Source organism: Mobula birostris, chromosome 14 (genome assembly GCF_030028105.1).
Source record: "Mobula birostris isolate sMobBir1 chromosome 14, sMobBir1.hap1, whole genome shotgun sequence".
Lineage (NCBI taxonomy): Eukaryota > Metazoa > Chordata > Chondrichthyes > Myliobatiformes > Myliobatidae > Mobula > Mobula birostris.
Window position 1 is genome coordinate 23,383,402 of NC_092383.1, and position 22,629 is coordinate 23,406,030.

The 22,629-nt window shown below is 40.8% G+C and overlaps 1 protein-coding gene across 4 annotated transcripts in view; it reads left to right on the plus strand.

Moving 5' to 3' along the window:
* atp8b4 (ATPase phospholipid transporting 8B4) overlaps window positions 1-22,629 on the plus strand; it is a 304,768-nt gene that overhangs the window by 212,416 nt on the left and 69,723 nt on the right. For all 4 annotated transcript variants that reach the window (XM_072278231.1, XM_072278233.1, XM_072278230.1 and 1 more), the window contains 4 exons: window positions 714-784; window positions 8,224-8,306; window positions 17,406-17,564; window positions 20,091-20,179. In XM_072278231.1, coding sequence (XP_072134332.1) covers window positions 714-784; window positions 8,224-8,306; window positions 17,406-17,564; window positions 20,091-20,179 — 402 coding nt within the window. The remainder of the gene's footprint in view (window positions 1-713; window positions 785-8,223; window positions 8,307-17,405; window positions 17,565-20,090; window positions 20,180-22,629) is intronic.

Consider the following 22,629-nt stretch of genomic DNA (forward strand, 5'->3'; position numbering starts at 1 on the left):
GAAGAGCCTATCAAAGTACTTCGTGATTTCAGAAGTTTAACTCTTTTTGGAATATTTTTAATGTTATCCTCTTTTGATTGGGTAGATAGAAGGAAAGCTGAGAAATCTAAATCTAGGGGACATAGGTAGGGGGTAAGAGATTTCGAAGGGACCAAAGAAAAACTTTTTCACCAAGATAATAGTTGGAATTAATGTTGGAATTAGGTACTGTCCCAAGCACCAGGAAGTATCCAGGTGAGCACTTGCTAACCAAGTGTACTTAACCTTCGATAAGTACTTGATTGTCCTGCTGGTCCATTTCTCTGCTTCATGATTCTATGAACTGTGCCTCACTTGTTTCCATGGACACAGGCTTTACTGGAGCTCTCACTTTGAGTGCAATCTTTGAAATTCTCCATTGGTCATTAATGCAAACGATGTATTTCACTGTATGTTTTGATGTACATGTGATATGTAAATAAATCTGAATCTGAAATGTTGCAAACTCACAGTTCCATACAACAAACGGGAGTAAATCTATGCTTTCAAATGGCAGGAACTCTGCTAGCAATCTTTAAAACATTTTTAGCACTCAGTCCCAGGGATCCATTGCCAATTTTTAAATATGGGCCTATAATCGTAGCTGAGTACTTAGGATGCTAATCGATTGTGTATTATGAAATTTGATAACAATTGATTTTAGTTTTATTTTGTCCTGTCACATTTGATTTCAGGCGGATATCCTGTTGCTCTCAAGTAGCGAACCTCATGGACTCAGTTATGTCGAGACGGCTGAGCTTGATGGGTAAGATTCCAGAAAGAATTTCTGTCGTACCGTTCATGACAGCCAATTAATTATTTTAAAATGAAGTCAGTGCTGTGATGTGCTGTGACAGCACTGTGCAAAAGTCTTGGGCACATACATATGTATGGCTAGGGTGCTTTTGCACAGTAATGTAGTAATCCTATATATTGCACTGTATTGTCGCCGCAAACAAAAATCTGGTGTCTCAGGGCTGGCTGTGTCTGCACACGCACCGCCCCCTGCCCTCTGGTACTCCTTCTCTGTCACCTGTCTCACACCCTTCCTACGGCGCTCCACCCTCGCATTTCCCAAATTCCTTTGCTCTCGCTGGATTTTCAGGACTTTTGCGCAGGACTGTAAAGAAATGCGGCATCTGACTTGTGTGCATGGCAAGCTACCACAAGCAACGTGGGTAACATTGTTTTAAGGATGACACCGATCAGAATTTGGTGGGGAATTATCCTTGCATTCAAAATAATGGCATGGGTTATTTTAAGTAGACAGGACCCAACTGAACATCACAGGTCAAAAGCAACCTCTTCAATGATGTGCAGTACTGTGCAGAGTGAACAGCCTAATTTTTTTGTGTTCAACATAAGTGGCTGAATGGGATCCAAAAATAGACAATGGAATCTTGGGACTTGAACCCACAAATTTCTGACATGGAGATTAGAATGCTATCAACTGAGCCACAACTGATTCATATCATATTTCAAGAGGATTAAGAAATGCTTCAAGGATCTCCTCAGAACTTACTTAAAAAATGATACCCTACATCAACCATTGGAAGTCTATCCCATGGTTGGTCAAGATGAAGATGGAATATCCAGGAATGAACTGAGAGTCCCAGGTCTCTACAATGGTAGCACATAGACACCTTAAGCAAATACTAGAAGAATTGCAGAATCTCCCAGACCACCTGTTGTCCAGAGCAACTCGCAGGCATTTTTTGTTCATTTCTGGGAGATTCAAAAGATCCCTTTTTTGCCCCAATAAAACCACTTGAGGACCCATAAAGCTGAAGTAGAAATGGCATCTTCAAACCCAAGGAACTGGTGAGAGCAGACACGAGAGAGGGGCTCCCTGCAATCCCATGGATTCAGCTTCCTGACTGATGGATTAGTAAATTGAAGAGAACATTTTAAGTGTAGTTAAATGGGTAGTGGAATCAATGTAATGTTATCAACTTTGGTAACAGCATGATTTTATATTTTTATTCCTCTTCAGCAGTAAATTCGAGTGGTAAAGTTAATTCTCTTACAGCCCATATCAATGCTTGCTTTAACTCCTATGATATCCCAGTGCATGTTAGTGGTGTAGACAGAGCCGATGGTAGTGATTCCTACCAGTGTATCAATCTACTGTTAAGCTGCTTTCAGTGAAGGTGCTTACAAATCTGCTGCACCATTTTCACAGAAAAGACTCTCTCCAGGCCCTTGATATCTTCCCTTCTTGCTATGTTGTTGGTATTGTCCAGGTCACAGCATTGATGTGGCCACCGATTTGACCAGCCTTTCGAAGATGCAGTCAAGTGAAATCAGATCTGATTGTCTTGTTCCTTGTCTTATATATGTTTATATATGCTTGTGTAAGGTAACAAGCCCTCTTGGCCCAACGAGCCCGTGCCACCCAATTACTCTCATCCGACCAATTAACCTATTAACCTGTAAGTCTTTGGAATGTGGGAGGAAACTGAAGCACCCAGAGAAAACCCATGTGGTCACAGGAAGAATGAACAAATTCCTTACAGACGGTGCCAGAACTGAACCCGGATTGCCAGAACTGTAATAGCATTACGCTAACTGCTGCACTACTATGCCTCAATTGAACAACAGAAGTGCCATAAGCTCCTAATCATTAACGTGATATTCCTGGTGCCTTTGTTATGGAAGAACAGTAGAATTAAAAGGTGGCCTTTGCTCTCTCTGCTACTCATGCGCAGGCCCAGTCTACTATCTGCTCTCCGTTTTCTCTGATTCCCTTAGTATCCAAGAATCCCAGCCCTGAAGATACTCAACAACTGAACATGCACAGCCTCACAAGGCTAAAATTTATACTTGCCTCAGTCCCAATTGGCTGGTCCCCACTGATTCTAGACTCTGCACCTGCAGGAAACAACCTCTCTGCATCTGTCCTGGCATTTCCTTTCCGAATCTTCAATCACTGAATGAGATGACCTGTCAATCTTCCAAATTCCAAAATGCTCATAGGCTGCATCCCGAGTCACTTCTGTGAATGAAACGAATCAGCAACTCTGTCATCCGTCCATGCAAAGAGCACATTCATCCCTCCATCACTCCACACCATATGTCATATTCCTGAAAAAAAAATCTGCCTCTCTAAAAGATTGGATCAAGTGTTAATTTCACAAACTGCAAAAATATTGGCCAAAGGTGCCTGAAAGATCTGCTTCAATTCAAGAGTTAAAGGTAGAACTATCACCTCTCAGCCCGATGGTGGTGAGCTCATGTCCCCAGTTGGGAAAACTTAAGAATAAAATCTGACACATTCTGAGTGAGTATATGTTGTCAGTGGAGCGATGTTAAACAAAAGACTCCCATACAGATACAAGAGATTTCATGGAGCAGTCAAACTCCCCCAGAGTCCCCAAGTTTTACTCCTCTGCTAAATTCGTATTGTCTGACTACTGTGTAGGCCAGATGTGTACAGTCCAAGGCTTCAGGAATACTTTTTTGGTTGTAGTACATCCTAAGGCTGTGAAAGGCATGAATATTCTCCATTATCCCTTATCATGTTTTCTTCAATGAAGAACTGAGAAAAATTGCAGGGACTTTAATCGAGATGAAGGGGTGACTCATCATATATTAGCTACTGAATGCATAATGAGCAGTAAACACTGTGCCAATGCGCTTTATAAATCATTATATTATGAGTTACAAATAGGAGCTGATGCTCAGGACTTCTAGTCAGGAACCATCAATTTTTCCAGGCTAACTGTAATCTGTGTACAAAATAGGAACATAAAGATAGTAGAAATATCATTTACCTTCCCTGTCTGAGAATCTAATTTTAAACAGAAACAAAAATATTCTGCTGTATATTAACATTTGTGGTGAGAGGCTAGAGGTGTTTTTTCTGGTCTTGACCGTACCTTTGTAATAAATATAATGAAGCAAAATATACCTTGTTCTGTGACCTGATGACTGTTTCTATTTCTGGATTAATTATCCCACCTGCATCCCACAAGATATAGCAAAACACTTCAAAAACGTAGTTCAAAATAACCGAGTGAGTAGTTGTTTCAAGTGATTTGAGCCATGCTGAATTACTTACACATTCACTCCCGTTCTGTAGAACTCCTTAACCTGAACCGCATTCTAGTCTTTTTTCTCCTCTATCTCCTGTTCCCAGCTGCCTGCATTGTAAATAAGTTCAATCAATAAAATCATCACTGTGAAACTGATTGATAATGAACTGCCTTGGCAAAGATCCCCAAACAACAGTCAGCAGTTGCAAGGATAATGATTAGATTTGCTGATTATGAAACATACCTTTCCTACACTTGTTTCTCTTTTCTCCTGCACTTCTGCTTTAGTCAGCAGTACATTATCATTGTCAGTTTTATACCTCTTTTATTGCACCTCTTGACATGAACAGCTGATTACTCTAACAGCTAGCCTCGACAGTTGTTAAATGTGAGTGACTATTAGATATAGGAGCAGGATTTGGCCATTTGACTCATCGAGTCTGCTCCGCCATTTCATCATGGCTGATCCAATTTTCCTCTCAGGAATGCTGTAGTTGGTCCTACACACAGTAACCTGCCAGCCAACCTTTCCAATTTTCTTTAATATTTGGTTGCTAAGGGTGAGATCAAATGCTGAAGCAGAAACATGAGGAGAATTTGCATTGGCAGGGCTTTTACTGTGTGCTCAAGACCTCCCAAAACCCCTCTTATCCAATAAAAGAATTTTCAAGTATGGATACTCTTAAACTGTAGATTAAAAAGAATGCAGCAAGTTTGCACTTAATCTCCTGCAAACAGCAAAACAACAACAGTCCTGAAGAAGAGTCTCAGTCCGAAACATCGACAGATTATTCATTTCTGTCGATGCAGCCTGACCTGCTGAGTTCCTCCAGTATTTTGTGTGTGTGTGTGTGTGTGTGTGTTGCTCTGGATTTCCAGCATCTGCAGTTTTTCTCATGTTTCTATCTGAATGATTGTTGCTTTGGATTTCCAGCATCTTCAGATTTTTCTCATGTTTCTAACTGAATGATCTTTACTTAAGTGATGATTGTTGAGATAAATAAAGTCAGTGGAAGTCAGTACATGTGAGAGAGTTCTTCTACTCATCAGTTGCAGTCAATGCATCTTTTACATTCCAATGAACTGTAAGTTGAGGGATAAGCTCCCATACCACCAGTTCAGGAAGAGTTATTATCCTTCAGCCATCAGGTTCCTGAACCAGTATGGGCATACGCACACACATAATACTGAGCTGATTACTGAACACAACCTTTGGGCTCATTTTCAAGGACTCTGCAGCTCACATTTTTGCTATTATTTATTTATCCATTACTGTTACTTGCTTCTCGTCTGTATGTGTGCAATTTGTCAGTCTTTGCCTGCAATTTTTCATTTATTCTATTCCTTCAACTGTGAATGTCTGCAAGAAAATGAATTTCAAGGTAGTATCTGGTGTCATACATACTTTGATAATAAATTTGCTTTCAACTTTGAAGTGCTGCTTCTAAAAATGCCCAACACTAAGACTGGAATGTGGCGTGTGGCCAGGTGTTTAGGGCATTGGACTAGCGATCTGAAGGTCGTGGGTTCGAGCCTTGGCCGGGGCAGCGTGTGTGTTCTTGAGCAAGGCACTTAACCACACAGTGCTCCAGTCTACCCGGCTGAGAATGGGTTTCAGCCAAAATGCTGGGAGTAACCTTGCGATAGACTGGCGTCCTATCCGGTGGGAGGGTGTCTCGTACTCTCAGTCGCTTCCCGCCACGGAAACAGACATAAGCACCGGCCTGATGGGTCACAAGGCTTGTGACAGACTGCAAAAAACTAAGACTGGAAGAGCTGGTTGCTGTTTTGAATAGAAATCTCTGGTGTGGGTCTTAAACCTACAGCCTCCCATGTCTACGAGACTGCTACTGACTAAGCCACAGCTGAGACCAGAGTCAATTAGACTACTAGTTGATCTCTAAAAAGCTATAAGGTTATTAGAACTGATCCATTTTGAGGTATGCTCTTTATTGTGTTAAACATTGATTTTGCAAGTTGGATTATAGAAGAGCTTTCTACAGAATTGTGGAGCTTGGAATTTTCTTGAGATAATTGTAAGCTTTTAAGATGCTTTCTGCTAAAATAAAGATATTACTAGCAGTTCTGTTAAGTGTTTTTTGAGATCATGCCACAAATTTGGTGTAATTTTCTTCAACTAGGTATTCAGTTTTTTATGGATATTAATAACAGCTTACTTGGCCAGCTACAGAATTTATTCAATGCTTTGAAGACTGAAAAGATTGAATGTGTCTTTATATGGATGTGAAAGGCACAGAGTAATGTCTTGGATCCTGTAATCCTCAATATGGAATAGTTTTTTGATATGAATTCTCTGCAGTGTTCTTTCTTAATTTATTTAGATAAATTTGCTCTCTCCAAGTGTAACTTTAACCCTCCCCCTCTCTCCGCCTTCCACAAAGTTGCTCCCTCCATGATTCTCTTCTCCATTCGTCCTTCTCGCTAATCTCTCTCCAGGCAATTATCCCTGCAATCAGCCAAAGTGTTACACCTACCCATTCACCTCCTCCCTCACCTGCATTCAGGGCCCCAAACAGTCCCTCCAGGTCAGGCAACACTTCGCCTGTGAATTTGCTGGGGTAGTCCATTCTGTTGGTGCTCCCTGTGCAGCCTCCTGTACATGGGTGAGACCCGTGTAAATTGGGCCACTCCGCTTCGTCGAGCACCTCATCACCATCTGCCACAAGTGGGGCTTCCGGATGGCCAAACGTTTTACTGTAATTCCAATTTCCACCCCATGTTGGTCCATGGCTCCTCTTGTGCCATGAAGAGGCCACCCACAGGGTGGAGGAGCAACACCTTATATTCCTTCTAGGTATCCTCCAACCTGATGGCATAAATATCAATTTATCCTTCTTTTTAAAAAAAATCCCTCCTCTTCTATTCTCTACTCTGGCCTCTTACCTCTTCTCACCTGCTATCACCTCCCCCTCCTCCTTCCCTTTCTCCTAGGATCTACTCTCCTCTCCTGTCAGATTCCTTCATCCTTAGCCCTTGAGCTTTCCTACTCACCTGGCTTTACCTATTGTGACAGGAATACACATAGATAAAGATGTAGCTGTCCTGTGCTGGCACCAGTGGAATCAGCAGTTGGTCTGCCACCTGTCTTCAGGAGAGAGAGAGATAAGGAAAACAATGGAGCAGCATTTGGAGATGTTAATGAAGGAAGGAGAGCTGTCAAGAGCAGCTCACCCTTTGAACCCCGAACTGTTTGAAGTGATGGACAGGCGATACCCCAGCAGGGGAATAAAAAGGGACAGGTTCGCTAAGGCGACACACACACGACACCCGAGGTAACAAGACCCTGGAAGCGGTGCATCTCTCACAAGTCGGTGGGAAGTACCGGGCCATAAACGCACAGGGTGGAAAGGCACGATCGGCGGGAACCTGGTGTGTGTCCACCCTTGCCTGGGTGCCAGGTTCAGCGCAGGGAAACGATCGTATCTGGAAATGGAGGGGTCACGGTCAGTGACATCAGATGACATCACAAAGGACTCGCCCGAAAGCTGACTGCGAAGGTCTGTCTGGAAGCCTTGAATATTCATTCGTTTTTGCTCTCTCTCTCCTTCCCCCACACTGTCTATCTCCCACGGCAGCGATTACTGCGAACTGAACTGAACTAAATTGAACTGAACCTTGCGTCACTTTGAAACTGGTCATTTACCCCTAGACAACGATAGAGCTTGATTGATCCTGTTATCTGAATTCTGTGTACATGTATGTTTATCATTGCTGAACTGTTGCATTCATTATCCTTTTGATTAGAGTACTGTGTTGCTTGTTTCTTTAATAAAACTTTCTTAGTTCTAGTAATCCAGACTCCAACTGAGTGATCCATTTCTGCTGGTTTGGCAACCCAGTTACGGGGTATGTAACACTATCACCTTCTAGCTATTCTCCTTCCTCCCCCCTCACCTTTTTAATTTGGCTTCTTCCGCCTTCCTTTCTGGACCTGAAGAAGGGTCTTGGCCCAAAACGTTGGCTGTTTGTTCATTTCCATGGATGCTGCCTGATCTGCTGAGTTCCTCCAACAATTTGTGCGTGTTACTTTGCAGTTCCAGTTCTGCAGAATTTCTCATGTTTATAATTTATTCAGATGTTCAATTCTTTCGATTCATCCCTGCTTTGATTTTGTCCAAGTTTACTAGTTTTTGTTTACTTCTTCCAACAGGGAAACCAACTTAAAAGTTCGACAGGCGCCTTCAATAACATCAGTACTTGGTGCAGATATGAGTCAATTGGCAGAATTTGATGGTGAGCCTGACATATTATTTTAACACTCATTATACATAAAACAAACCCTGCCGGGAAATATACACTGTGGGGGTTGGGCTATAAAACCTTGTTTACAAATTCCATCCAGTGAAGTAACTCCAAAGAATAATGGCAGATCAGGACCAGAAATCACATTAAAGCAATCGGTTTCATTGCACAAAGAATGAGCAGTATTTTTCTTGGCCCCGCATTCATATCACAGTCTTTACCATGTTTATACTTGCCCTATCGCACTGCCGTTAATTCATCTCTGACGTCATCATATTCCCACAGAAGATAAGAATGTGTGGGATTTGAAATGGGGTGAGGTGCCACATAACAAAATGACTGTAAATGAGCTGGGAAGATAGAGTCATGTACTGATTTCATCCATTGCAAGGGCTTAAATGTACAACTTAGCTATCTTACTTTGTGAGTTCAGTTCTCAGATCCAGCAGTGGCACGAGTGTATTGCACATTCCTCAATAAGTAGAATCCTGCCATGATAGCTGGGCCTTTATTGTTTATGTAATACATCTGTCGAGTTTTATTCAAATGTTCATTTATTATCAAAGTTACCTCTCTGAGATTCTTCTTCTCCAGATAGCCTCGAAACCCCAAGAAAAGAGAACAGCAACATGACCATCAACTCCCAAACCCCACTCCCCCACACGAATGTAACAAGAACATTGACCCCCAAATCCCCATCCCCTGCACGAGAATGAACGGGCGAAAATATAAGAAAAACTATATGACTGAAAGAAAGTCCATAGTCCAATTCCATATTCATACTCGTATCCATAAACACAGAAAAACCTTGGTATCATCCTCCAGGCACAGTGATAGGTCACACAGGCTCCCCTCTCTGGCAGCAGAGCGATCCCACCAGCAATCAGAAGGCAGGCAGCCGGTGCTCACCTTGCGCATTTGCCTTGATGTTTCAATCTCCCTCATTGCTTGAATCGGCGAATAGTGGAGTTGAACATCATTAGTGAATAGTCTTATAAATATAAAGCAAGTCTGTGCTGTCCATGTTCTTGATGAATCATTAGACAACTCAACTGATGAAACATAATGTCAATGCATCATTAACCTTAGGTTGTGTCAGTAGATTTTAACATGCTTAATGCCTTCCCAGAGCAATATACTTGGAACCTCACCTTTTTGCTCAACCCCACCCCTCTGTCCCAAAACCCCAGCCCTGTATTTCACCAGAAAATTGAAAATAAGAATGTAAGAAAGAACGGCAGTGGGTTGGACAAGTCCTTATGCCATTTTCAGTTTTTAGGTAGATCAGGTCTGCCTTCCTACATTAACTTCACTTTCCCACTGCTCTTATCTCCATTTAGTGTAATTCAATTGTTAGCTGTGAAGCTATTGATCAGTATTGAATGCCTCTGTGAAGCAGTCAGTTTGTTCAAAGCTGAGGGAAGCAAAGTAATACACCTCGAATTTGTTCCGTTTCTTTACAAAGCATTAGCTTTGCATCTTCAGATCTCTACATCCAATGTCCCATGTCCCCTTGTCACCTCCCTGCACTGGCTTACTGCCTATTGCTGGTAGGGTTGTCGGAGATTGATCTCCAGTCATGAGAAAAATGGTATAATGCCATTCTCGAGTAGGATAGGTTACTGGAACAATCTCCTGTGAGTGTTATGTTAACAATCTTACTTACCTCTTTATAAGCTCTGAAATCATTGAAAGATCAGGAAAGTTTTAAAGTATGCACAGAATCTTCCAAAAGTAGGCTAGAGTTTTTTGTTGCCATGGGATTACTGAGCTGAGTTTAAAGGCTTCTGGTCTTTTGCTGCTAATGAGTAAATCAAATTACCTACAAAATAAGTTTTAGAACACTTTAGTTGTAATTTTCTCCTTCCTGCATATTGCTTATCAGGAAGCTTTTAAGGTCGCATAACAATTGAGGTCTCTTAGCTGAGGAAATCTTTAGGCCACTTGGGTGTGAAATACAGTAGTATATTGATTTTGTAGCTGGTGCATCAGCAGGGGAGATGCCTGCTGGTCTGTTTATAATACTTATTGGAACAATTGAATCCAGTGAGTTTTGGAAGCAGGAGAAAGAAAAGGACCCAACTAAAGTATGCATAACTTCCCTTGGGATCTCTAATCTTGTTACAGCTGTCTTAAACATTTCTTGGATTAAAGGCTCATTTCCCAGAATAGTGAGTTTAAACTGAGTTGGACAAAATCCATGGTACAGCTACTCACCAGATGATGCATTGAGAACCCACCGATGGGTAGTGGCCAAGTGTGCCTTTTCCAGACTTTAACACAATATCTTCTGTTTTTATAATTACCAAATAGGATTCCTGTTTCGGAGCAATTTTCTTTGACCTGATATGACACGGTAAAGGTTCAAAGCAGCTAATTGTCTGAGTCGGACTACTGCTCTCAAATAAAAAGGAAGCTAATTCACAGAGCAAACTCAAATTGAGTCCTTGCACTGTTAGGCATCTTAAACAGGGCAACATGTCTTTTTCATCAGAGGTAGCACTCAGGCAGACTAACCTAGTTGTCCCATCTCTTCTCTGGCTGAGGCCTACTGCACCATTAACTCTAGTATGGTCTCCCGTACAACTGCTAACAAGGCCTCAGACAGCTCGGCTTTTGAGGTTAGAAAGGATCCTGTGTTTCCAGAGCAGTGATACTGAAAGTAGTGAGAATCATTTACAATGTAGCTTTTCAAATGTTGGTCAAGTGGCTGAATTTCAGTCAAGTCTTTCCCTGGAGGCCATTCAGCCCACCGATTCCAGCATTCAATCATGGATGACTTTTATTTCAACTATACTCTTCCACCTCGCCCTGTAACTCTTAACCCCTGGGGTGCAATCTTTAAGGGATAAAGTGTATTTTGCAGCTTCAGATAGCTGTAGCTATTTTTAGCTAGCTGTAGATTTACCTATTTTTATTTTGCATCAGTTATTTAATGATTTGAAACTAGGAACAGTACAGGTGAACGTGCTGATTTACAGTTTGTGCCAAGAATTAATTGTAAGCTGCCCCCTCCTGCGGAGCTCCCAATGAAAATTCTCCTGTGGCCTATCAAGCCGCTCATGCTCCAGTACCTTGACTCTGACCTCCAGTCGGTTAACAGAGAGTTTCAGCGATACTTGAATCTCATACTGATGTGACACCCTGTTCTGCATGAGTGGCATGAACCAATCACAGGCCCCGCTTGCACAAATGAACTTGGTAGAAGTGATGTCAAAGCATGTCCTATGAGAATAGCAGACTAAGTACGCAATTATGTTTTGCAGGTGGGCTATTGATTAAATTCCTTTCTGTGATGCAAAAAATTCATTGAGCTATGCAAAAGAAATTCAAAGAGCACTGTATTAAAATGCAGTGCCCCATTTTTTTCTCATGCTTTTAATCAATATGCAGAATTATCACAGAACGCGAGAAGGCCCTTTGGCCTGACGATTCTAGCTGTGGAATTATTTTCTGCTTTGTGCAGATTGGTCTATGTTCTGCTGATTATTTTACAAACAGTGAATACTGACTGACATCATTGAACATGAGGGCCCATGGGGTGTGGAATCCAATTAGGTGTTTGTCAATCAAGAGTTATATTACCCAATAAGTGTATCAGATTACTATAAAGTTGATTACCTAATAAGAAGACCAAGTATGTGGAAACTAAGGATTCTTTTCTATTTCCGAGTCAGTTCCACTTAAAGTTACTAGATCCAATTTATCAAAAGCAGGGACAAAACTTTGGAAGCAAGAAATGGTGCAGGAGAGATGAACGGATTTCGACTGGACAGATTTAACAAGAAGAATAGACAACATGAAGACATTTGGGTTTCATCTCCAAAATCAGATCATATTCTGTAATCGTTAAAGGTCAACTGATTTAGCAGCATTTCAAGCACAATGCTGGTTTGATTCAACATGTCAGCATTGTTGATGGAATAAGAATCTTACTTCAATTTGCTCATTAACAGGAGAAGACAATAACTGCTCTTCCACAAGTAGCTCACATTATGCAATTTAAAAGTAGAAATCAATTGATTTTTTTGTTTCATGGATGTTCACACTAATTTTCAGCATTGCTGAGAATGTTGTTGAATGGGCCATGGAGTCATAGTAAACTACAGCAGAGAAACAGGCCTTTCAGCCTATCTAGTCTGTGCTGAACCATTTAAACTGCCTGCACATGGACCATAGCTCTCCGTACCCTTCCTGTCCTTGTACCTATCCAAATTCTCTTAAAAATTGAAATCAAAATCACATCCCCCCCCCCAGTTTGTTCCACACTCACACCACTTTATGAGTGAAGTTTACCCTCATGTTCCCCTTAAACATTTCACCTGTCACCCTTAACCCATGACCTCTAGTTGTAGTCTCACCCAACCTCAGTGGAAAAAGTCTACTTGCATTTACCCTATCTATACCCCTCATAATTTTGTATACCTCTATCAAGTCTCCTCTCAATCTTCTGTGTTCCAGAGACTAAGGTTCTAATCTATTCAATTGTTCCTTATTTAACTCGGGTCCTCCAATTGTACATTGAACTTTTAATACATTTTTATCTTTACATGAAAATTATGAAATGCTATGAAATAAAACATCCTTCTGGACAGTAAAATAGAAGGCTTTACATTTTTCTCAAAAATTGTAAACTTTGGGCGTGTAGTGTACCAGATAGCATGGCACTATTACAGTTTGTGTTGTGGGAGTTCAATCCTGGCATCCTCTGTAAGGAGTTTGTATGTCCTCCCCATGGAATGCATGCATTTCCTCTGGATTCTCTGGTTTCCTCCTGTAGTCCAAAGACGTCCTGTTTAGTAGGTTAATTGGTCATTTTAAATGTCCCGTGATTAGGCTAAGGGTAAATCTGGGGTTGCTAGCAGCATGGCTCAAAGGTCCAGAAGGGCATGTTCTACCTCCAAATAAAAGTTAAAAAATAAAATAGATACAATAATGTCACCAGAAGGTCTTACTTGCATTTTGTGAACAATGGCTAAAAACCCATGAAATACTGAGCAATTTACCAGAACTATTTATGTCTAAAACCTATGTTTTTAATCTTGTTCTCTCATTTTTCTAATGAAGCAGCTTGTGTTAGCAGCAATGTTTTCTTTGGTTTCTTTTGCTAAGTTTTTCTAAGTTCTAAGTCCTTTTAAGGAATTTCTGTGCGTGAGCGTCATGTACTGCTACATGTATGGATGGTGGACTTGAAATAAGAATCACAAGCTACTTACCATGCCTTTCTGAATTTTCACTTGGACTTTTTTTTCCCCCACCAAACCTCAGTCATGTTGCACTCAAGAATGTGTTCCAATTTCTTCGACAGTGTTCAGTAATCTTTCTGGCTCAACAGTTATTGAAACCATTAATATAGGAATTAAGTCCATGCTGCTTATCCAAGAAAATAATCGAAAGTCACTGTGCATCTCATTCTCATCAATCTTCTACTTCACTGGTTGTGCATAGACCAGAGAAATGAGTAGGTCTGACAGTCCGAAAAGCAGGAGTGATTGAATTACATCACAGGAGGAGCTGAGTAGCCCATCTGGCCTGGGAGGCCTGCTCTGATCTCCTCCCAGCTCTACAACCTATCTGTTAGCATGACCCTCGTGTTTCTTTTATTTGCACAGGGGCTGTAGATGTCACTGGTAGAACCAGATCATAGGTCCCTAATAGTCCTTGAGTGAGAGACTTACTATGCCAATTCAGAGGGCAGTTAAGAACCAGTCACATTCCTAGAGAGGTCAGCCTGTAGATTATACTATATACGGGTTAGTCTCTAGATTGCTGAACAATTGTCCAATGTCTAATGCTCCTGTCATGTTTAACATTCCTTAACCATAATGCTTCTAAATGTCTTACTGCTATCCATTGGAAACAAAACTGAACTGTTTAAAACCTTTGTGTTTTACTTGAATAGTGATGAGTTTCAGAGGATATCTGTTTAAGGTGAGTGTAGGAAAATTTAGGGGGGATGTCAGATGCAGGTTTTTTTTTTACACTGACAGTGCCTGGCCTACAATGCAGTGGGTGGTGGCAGAGGAGATACGTTAAGGACATTTAAGAGACTCGTAGACAGGCACATTGATGAACAAGAAAGGAGGGTTATGGGCTGTGTAGGAGGGAGGTGTCAGATTGACGATGGAGAAGGTTTATATAGGTCAGCACAATGTTGTGGGCGAAGGGCCCATTCTGTGCTGCATTATTATATGTTCTCTGAAATACGTTTGAAACAAAACCTCACGGTTAAAAACATTTGAACCAGAGATGGGTTTCAGACCCTGCACCCACACCATCACTGAAACTACCTGTTTTAAACTTCATTGCATCCATGCTGTCTCAGCTCTCCTGTTCATCGCTTCCTTCTTACCTCCAGAACGCAGGAAGCCGCATGGACCACTGGGCCCTTAAGCCTGTTCCTTCGTTCAATATACCATGATCTAGTCTTGGACATTACACCATTTTGTGCCCTGTTCCCGTACCTCTTATCATTCTGTGCCAGTGGCCACAATCCCACAGCACTCTGGGGTAGAGGAACATAGAAACAGGCCCTTTGGCTCATTCAATCCATACCAACCTGATCCCCTAGTCTCATCTACCTTCACTCTTACCAGATCCCTCTGAAACCTCCCCCCATCCCCCACCCCACCTGTCTGCTATCCAAACTTCTTTGAAATGTAACAATTGAACCCACATCTCAAACTTCCACTGGCAGCTTGTTCCACACTCACATCACCCTCTGAGTAAAGAACCTGTCGATGGCCTCTAGTCTTTCACCTCCCAAAAATGAGCACTGACTCTGTACACACCCTCCTAAAACCTTAAATAACGTTATATTACTCAGTCTATTAAGTTTTCTCCTGATGGGTACTACCTTCTCTTTTTGATCACAATGGAAGTATTGGAGTCTCCTTTCTATAATGGAAGTGTACATGGAGATAATGTTGTAAGGTGGACAAGAGTGATAATGAGAAAAGTGAAAAAGACTACATATGGGTCTAGAACCGGGGGGGTTTTAATGCCCTGGGCCAATACTATTAAGCAGGAGGTCCATGTACCCCTGGTCTAGAGGAAAATAGATGTAATTAGTGGAATTATTATTTTCACTGACTGACCAAGAAGAAGTTTCCTTCTGAAGTTGCTGAATTCTTTGTTAAGAACAGCTTTTGGAAAACACTTCATCTTTCAATTAACGTTTGACCAAATAAGTAATTTGACTGAGTCAGTGCATTTCTTATTCCACTTATTTGCAAATTCACCATCTGGTGTTGGGAAGTTTACCAAACCCTGACTGAGGAAAATTGTCTGCCTTGGGAAATGATCAAACAAATCTGATCAGCAGAATATCTGAAATGTAGAACGGATTTTATTGTCACAGTTCTACACTCCAATCCCAATGCGGCACATAGTATGTTTGTTTTATCAACCCAAAGCAGTGACTTGTAAAGGCTGAAGTCAAATATTACATCATTGTTCACAAAAGGGCAAATGAGTTGCTACATTAAACTTAACATTCTTTCATATTTTTCTACAATATTGTTGGAGTTTGTTCACCAAGGTGTGTGAGACAATAGTGTTGGAAATCCGAACTGAAATCCAGACTTATTCTGACATAAGTGTCCTTGTTTCTAGGTGTGTCAGAGCCAGGTGAATGTGACCTTATATACACCCTAACTTCACTTTATGGACATATAATCAATCTATGCATATAAGCTGTCATATGTGTTTATATTTATTGTGGTTTTTTTAGTATTATTTTTTCTTTATATTTTGTGTGTTATTTGTGCTGCATCGGATCCAGATTAACAATTATTTAATTCTGTTTACACTTGAATAATCCTTAAACAATCTTGAATGTTGAATCTTGAACATAGGAGACCCTTCTGCCCATTGTGTTTATACTAGCTTTTAAAGCAATCCCATCAATCACTTACAACAGGAATTCTGCAGATGCTGGAAATTCAAGCAACACACATCAAAGTTGCTGGTGAACGCAGCAGGCCAGACAGCATCTCTAGGAAGAGGTGCAGTCGACGTTTCAGGCCGAGACCCTTCGTCAGGACTAACTGAAGGAAGTTAGTCCTGACGAAGGGTCTCGGCCTGAAACGTCGACTGCACCTCTTCCTAGAGATGCTGCCTGGCCTGCTGCGTTCACCAGCAACTTTGATGTGTGTTGCCTGGTCCATCAATCACTTATTCTCTCCCATATGCCCATCAACTCCATCCTAATCGTTCTTCCATCTGCAAATTAGACTAACAATCAGCACATCTTTGATATGTGGAGGGTAGTCCTTGAGATTACAGTGACAATATAGAAACTTCATTCAGACAGGACCAGGGATACAATTGAACCTGGGTTACTGGAGTACTTTCCCAGAAACCAAACCTATATGAAACATTCCTATTGTCATAGAGTCATCCAGTCAGAAAGCAGTCAACCCATTGTGTCTATGTTGGCATGTGAACTAAACTTCCCAGTTCAAAGAAGCCTTGATATTTTTTTACAGAATAGGTAGGCATTTTTTCCTAATAAAAGCTTCATGGGGTGAATATTTAAAACGTGCAACATTTACTGCTTTCTACCAGTTGTACACTTGAGTTAATTTAGAAAACTGCAGATCAGAAGCTCTTGATCTGATTTCTGTCATGAACTAATTAAAATGTTTCCAAATAGGAAACTCAACAAACCAATGAAACCAAAGTTAGCTCCAGTTTCTCAGTAGGTGGGGCGTCTGCCAGAAATGGATGTCAAAGGTTAATTTTATTCGGGTTTGTATCTAAAACCAGGCACAATTGTTTCAATTTCTGAGCAATTATGTTGCTGTGGTGCTTTGTGGGCTTTGCTCACATCAAAAGAAATGTTTAAGTTACAAAATGAAGATTGCAGTTGAGAAGGGAATAATCTTAGTCCTAATTGCAATGTATTTTACTTAAGCAAATAAAATACTGGTGAAAGGACAAGTGTTACAATGTTATTGAGCAAAAAGAAATCATTTGTGAAATGAATGAAATATATAAGCATAATTTGTTAAGAATTTCTTCAACATTGTGCTGTTGGGCGAACTTTGTAAATGGTACTGATCCAAATGCTTGCTTATTTTGTGACAGGGGAGATTACTTGCGAGCCACCCAATAATAAATTGGACAAGTTCACTGGGACTCTGATTTGGAAGGGCTTTAAATATCCACTGGATAATGAAAAGATGCTCCTTAGAGGCTGTGTCCTGCGTAATACAGAATGGTGCTTTGGTCTGGTTATCTTTGCAGGTAAATCATTGGTTAGCACAGAATGAAACCTTACAATACAAGAAGTGCTGGAAGCACTGCAAGCCAGGCAGCATCTGTGGGAAAAGCAACAGAGTAAATGTTCTGAGCTAAATACCATCAAAATGTTCCGATGCAAAATTCTCAATTTGAAACGTTGTCTAACCTGCTGAGTGTTTTCAGACTAACACAATTGCAGGTACAGTACTGTGCAAAAATGTTAGGCACAAATATATATAGCTAGGGTGCTTAAGACCTTTGCACTATATTGTAATAACTTTATGTATTGTACTGCCGCTGCTGCAAAAAGAAAACAAATTTCGTGACTTATGTGAGCAATGATAAACCTTATTCTGATATGGGTCTCTAATGTGGACTGAGAGTGGGAAGGGGACAGGGAGAGGGGAATTATGGTTGGCAAAAGGGGAAGGGAGAGGGAAGGGAGCAAAAAGCATTTATGTTATGATCAATAACCTTATTATTAACCTATAATTAACTTGACAATAACATGTTATTAACCCCTTTTTACCAGAGCTCTGTTTAAGCTCAGTTCAGCTCTGTTTGCCACACCGTGCTATTGCAGACATCCTATGCAATACTACCATCACTACTTATCTCTGCACCCATTACTGTATAATATTACAGTAATTGCACTACCATCTTATCAGTGTGAACCTGTAGGTCTTGTATATCTTATTTTTAGGATAATTATTTTTATCCTTTCTTACTTCTAATATTTGTATATCTGTGCAGTTGTAATTCTACTGTGACACTGTAATTTCCTCGGAATCAATAAAGTGTCTACCTATAAGCCAATTGTTTGGAATAAATGCCCTTGCCTGGTGTCTCAAGGCTGGGTGTGTCTGCACCCATGCCACTCTCCACCCCTGGCACTCTCTCTTTGCCATCAGTCCCACACTCCTCACGCAACGCTCCCCCCTTGTCATTCCTAATGTCCTTTGCTCCCACCAGATTTACAAACTCACTCTCTGCTCCATGCTGACAAATACAGTACTGTGCAAATGTCTTAGGCACCCTAGATATATATATGTGCCTATGACTTTTGCAGAGTACTGGATTTTTATTTTCATTTCAACTAATACATATTGGTGGTAAGAACAAAAGGAGACAATCTAAACCAAATGGCACAGTTATAGAGAGTCTGGAAATAGAGAGACTACAGACATTAGAGACACAAGAGATCAGCTGTGTATATTTCTTTCCAAAGAGGTGCGTGACCTGCTGAGTTATAGAATCACAGTCATAAAGCACTGTAGTACAGAAACAGCCCCTTCAGCCTGTCTAGTCTGTGCCAAATTGTTATTCTTCCTCCAGCATTTTACATGTGGACTTCATATATTTGTGCAGAAGTCCAAGAAGTGGCAGGAAATATTGAGAGAATGGTTAGTATCACAATTTGAATCTTGTGACCCATAAAATAAGGCATGGAGTCAAAAGAAAGGAAACGAGTTAAACCTGAATAAAATGTTGGCTAGACTCCAATTATGGTATTGTTTCCATTTCCATTCCATACCTCAGGAAGATGATAGCCTGAAGGAAGGTGACAAACATTTTACTAAATAATTCTATTGATGAGGGATTTCAGTACAAAATTAAACGGAAAAGTTGGAGTTGTTCTCCTTGAAGCAAAGAAGATCAGGGAGAAGTGATGGAGATGTACAAGGTTGTGACTGATTGCAGAATGTCGCCAACATTTAAAAAAATCATAATCTTTGTCAAAAGGTTTATTTTGAAATGCAGTAATAATCTTTAAAATCATTTAAATCTCAAAATATATCTAAAAACATAACTAAAAACATCTAAAGAAAATTCAATTAATTAACGTAGTATTTTACCTTATGACCTTGTATCTATTCTTCCCTCACAGACATTCCTTTCCTGTCTAATAACTTGGCTCACTGTTCCTGCACTAGGTCTAAGCATTACGGGAACTGTGGGCAGATCTCCCGCCATACCACAGAAAATCTGATCTATTCTGTCAGTGTTAGAAAGCAGCTGCCAAACCACCAACAAAGACTGGCCAACAAGTTCAGCACTTGTGCATTCAAACCGGCATCCCATACTTCCTGACACTATACTAGGATTTCCATCCTTCTCTCCACTTGTGTATAGTTAACCTGGTCTGAGGTGTTTCTTGAGCAGTAAACTAGGAAACTGTGAATCTCTTATTTCTATCTGGGTGGGCAGATGGCACCATTATTCACAATGACATGGCACCTGGTGCAGCTTTGGAGTCATAGGGAGTTACAGCATAGATACACGCCCTTTGACCACTGAGTGCACTCCGACCTTCGATCATCATTCCTGCATCAACATATTTGCCCTTTGCGTTTCCGTCAACTCCTCCCCAGATTTTTACCCCTAATTATTCACTAGGGGCAATCTGCAATCCCATACATTTTTGAAATGTGGAAGGAAGCCAGAATAATCAAAAGAAGTCAAGTGGCAGTTCAGAATTGCACTAGATTTAACACCTAGACCTTTCTGACTTGTGTCTCTATCTTCTAGGACCTGATACCAAGCTAATGCAAAACAGTGGTCATGCCAAATTCAAACGAACAAGTATAGACCGTCTGATGAATACTTTGGTCCTATGGGTAAGTCATCAAGACCGCGTTTAACAATTATCTTATCACTTGGGGCTGTGAAGAAAGGTATACTTGCCACAGAGGGAGTGTAACAAAGGTTCATCAGACCGATGCCTGGGATGCAGTTTTTTGTCCATTCAAGGGGGTTAGGGAGATTGGGCTATAGTCCCTTAAACATAGACTTTTGAGTGGTGATCTCATTGAAGCATGCTAAATTCTTAAGGGATTTGATAAGGTAAATGGAAAAGTTATCTGTTGTTTGTTGAATTGGGAGGGAAAATCTCAAACTAAGAACCTCCTGACAAGTTGCATCTCCCAACTGGAATCCGAGCAGCCGAGCATTGGACCAGAAGTCCCAACAAGGGAGTGTGAAAATGACTGAGAGGATCACAGGGGACTCCCTACCATCCATCAGGGGCATTTATCAAGAGCACTGCGTACATAGGGCCCTTAGTATTATTAAGGATCCCACCCATCCATCTGGCATCCTCTTTGACTTTCTACCATCAGGCAGGAGACACCGATGCATAAAAACAAGACCGGTCAGGAGGAGAAACAGTTTCTTCCCTCAGGCCATCATGGTTCTGAACTCCCTGCCACATCATATTCAAAGTGTCACTGGTTAATCTGTTCTGTACCTTACAATATTTAATGTATGCACTTAGTTTGTTTATGTGTAATTCAGCTGTATATTTTATCCTTATTTTCCTAAGGTATTGTGTGTTATGTGTACTACTGTGCTTTACATCCTTGTTTGGAGTTAAATGACAATAGACTTGACTAGAAGCAATAGAAGAAGCCTGTTTGCCGTGAGAGCTATGCCTCTTTAGTTACCAAGTATACTTAAGGTGGAGGTTGTTAACTTTGGAGTTAGTGCAGGAAGTGGTCCGAAGGTACATGATCAATAGGCAGAGCAGGCACAGGGTCCAAATGACCCTCAACTGCCTTCAGCTTCTTAATGTAATTGAAGTCTGCAGTAGTGAAGCAATGCTTTTTCTCTCCACATGAAGCCTTCCAATCTAGTCAGTTCTGGTCATTAGCTCTCTCGATGTTCACTGTAATATCTCATCTGAACTGAATCCTCAATCTTTTCTTATATCCTGTTAATCAATTGTTGGAACAACCAGCATACGAACTGTACTGGAGGTTAGACAAGCATGTGAGGGAGAAAGGACAAGAAGAATACGTTGAAACATTGATATTACATAGAGCGGGAAGAGGCTTGCATGGAACATCAAACCAGACATAGATCTATTCAGTTGTATAGCTAGGCCTATGTTATATATAAAACATCAGTCACTTGGAGTGCTAACACTATATTACTACATTCAAATGTTCCAAGAACTGTAATATCTCAAAATTTGATACCAAACCACATATTTGTAGAGATGAGCTTTAAAGCACATCTTAATGGAAGGAAAAACAATTAGAGAGAGATACAGAAGTTCAGGGAATGACTTGGAGCCTTGGCTTCTGAAGGCATGGTGTCAATGGTGGAGTGACCAAAATAGGGGATGCTGAATTTTAGGATCTCAAATCAGACGGTCATACAGATGGATAAGGAAAGATGTGAGTTCCAAGACCAGGAGATTGTTGGTTAGGCATGGGGGTGATGAGTGAACTAGATCATTGTTATGAGCAGAACACAGATGGAACAGTTTTGTTCGGCCTTAGGTGCTAGAATACAGACCGACAAGCAAAGTTTCAAGGAATCAAAAGAATGGCTGAAGGTTTCAGCAGGAAATAGACTGAGGCCAGAGCACAGCCGAATGATACGAAATGGGAAACAGATAGATGTACATATCTGTCATCATAATCAGAATGAGTTTTGTAATTATTCATAAGCATTAGTTTCATTTTTCTATTAAATATACACTTAGTGGCCACTTTATTAGGTACACCTGTGCACCTGCTCATTAATACAAATATATATCGTAAAGCATGCAGACATGGTCAAGAGGTTCTGTTGTTGTTCAGACAAAATTTCAGAATGATTATTTTAAGTGACTTTGACTGTGGAATGATTGTTGGTGCCAGACGGGGTGGTTTGAGTACCTCAGTAACTGTTGATAACCTGGGATTTTCAGACACAAGAGTCTCTGGAGTTTACCAAGAATGGTGCAAAAACAAAAAATACCCAGTGAGCGGTAGTTCTGTGGGCGAAAATCCCTTGATAATCAGAAAGGTCAGAGGAGAATGGTCAGACTGGTTCAAGCTGACAGGAAGGCGAAAGTAACTCACATAACCATGTGTTATAACAGTGGTGTGCAAAAGAGCATCTCTGAATGCACAACACTTCAGATATTGAAGTGGATGGGCAACAGCATCAGAAGACCTCAAATAGACACACAGTGGCCACTTTACTAGGTACAGGAGGTACCTAATAAAATGGCCACTGAGTGTATGCCCCAAGAGTGCCTTTTTTAAGAGTACTCTCCATTTCCTTTTCAGGTCTCTGT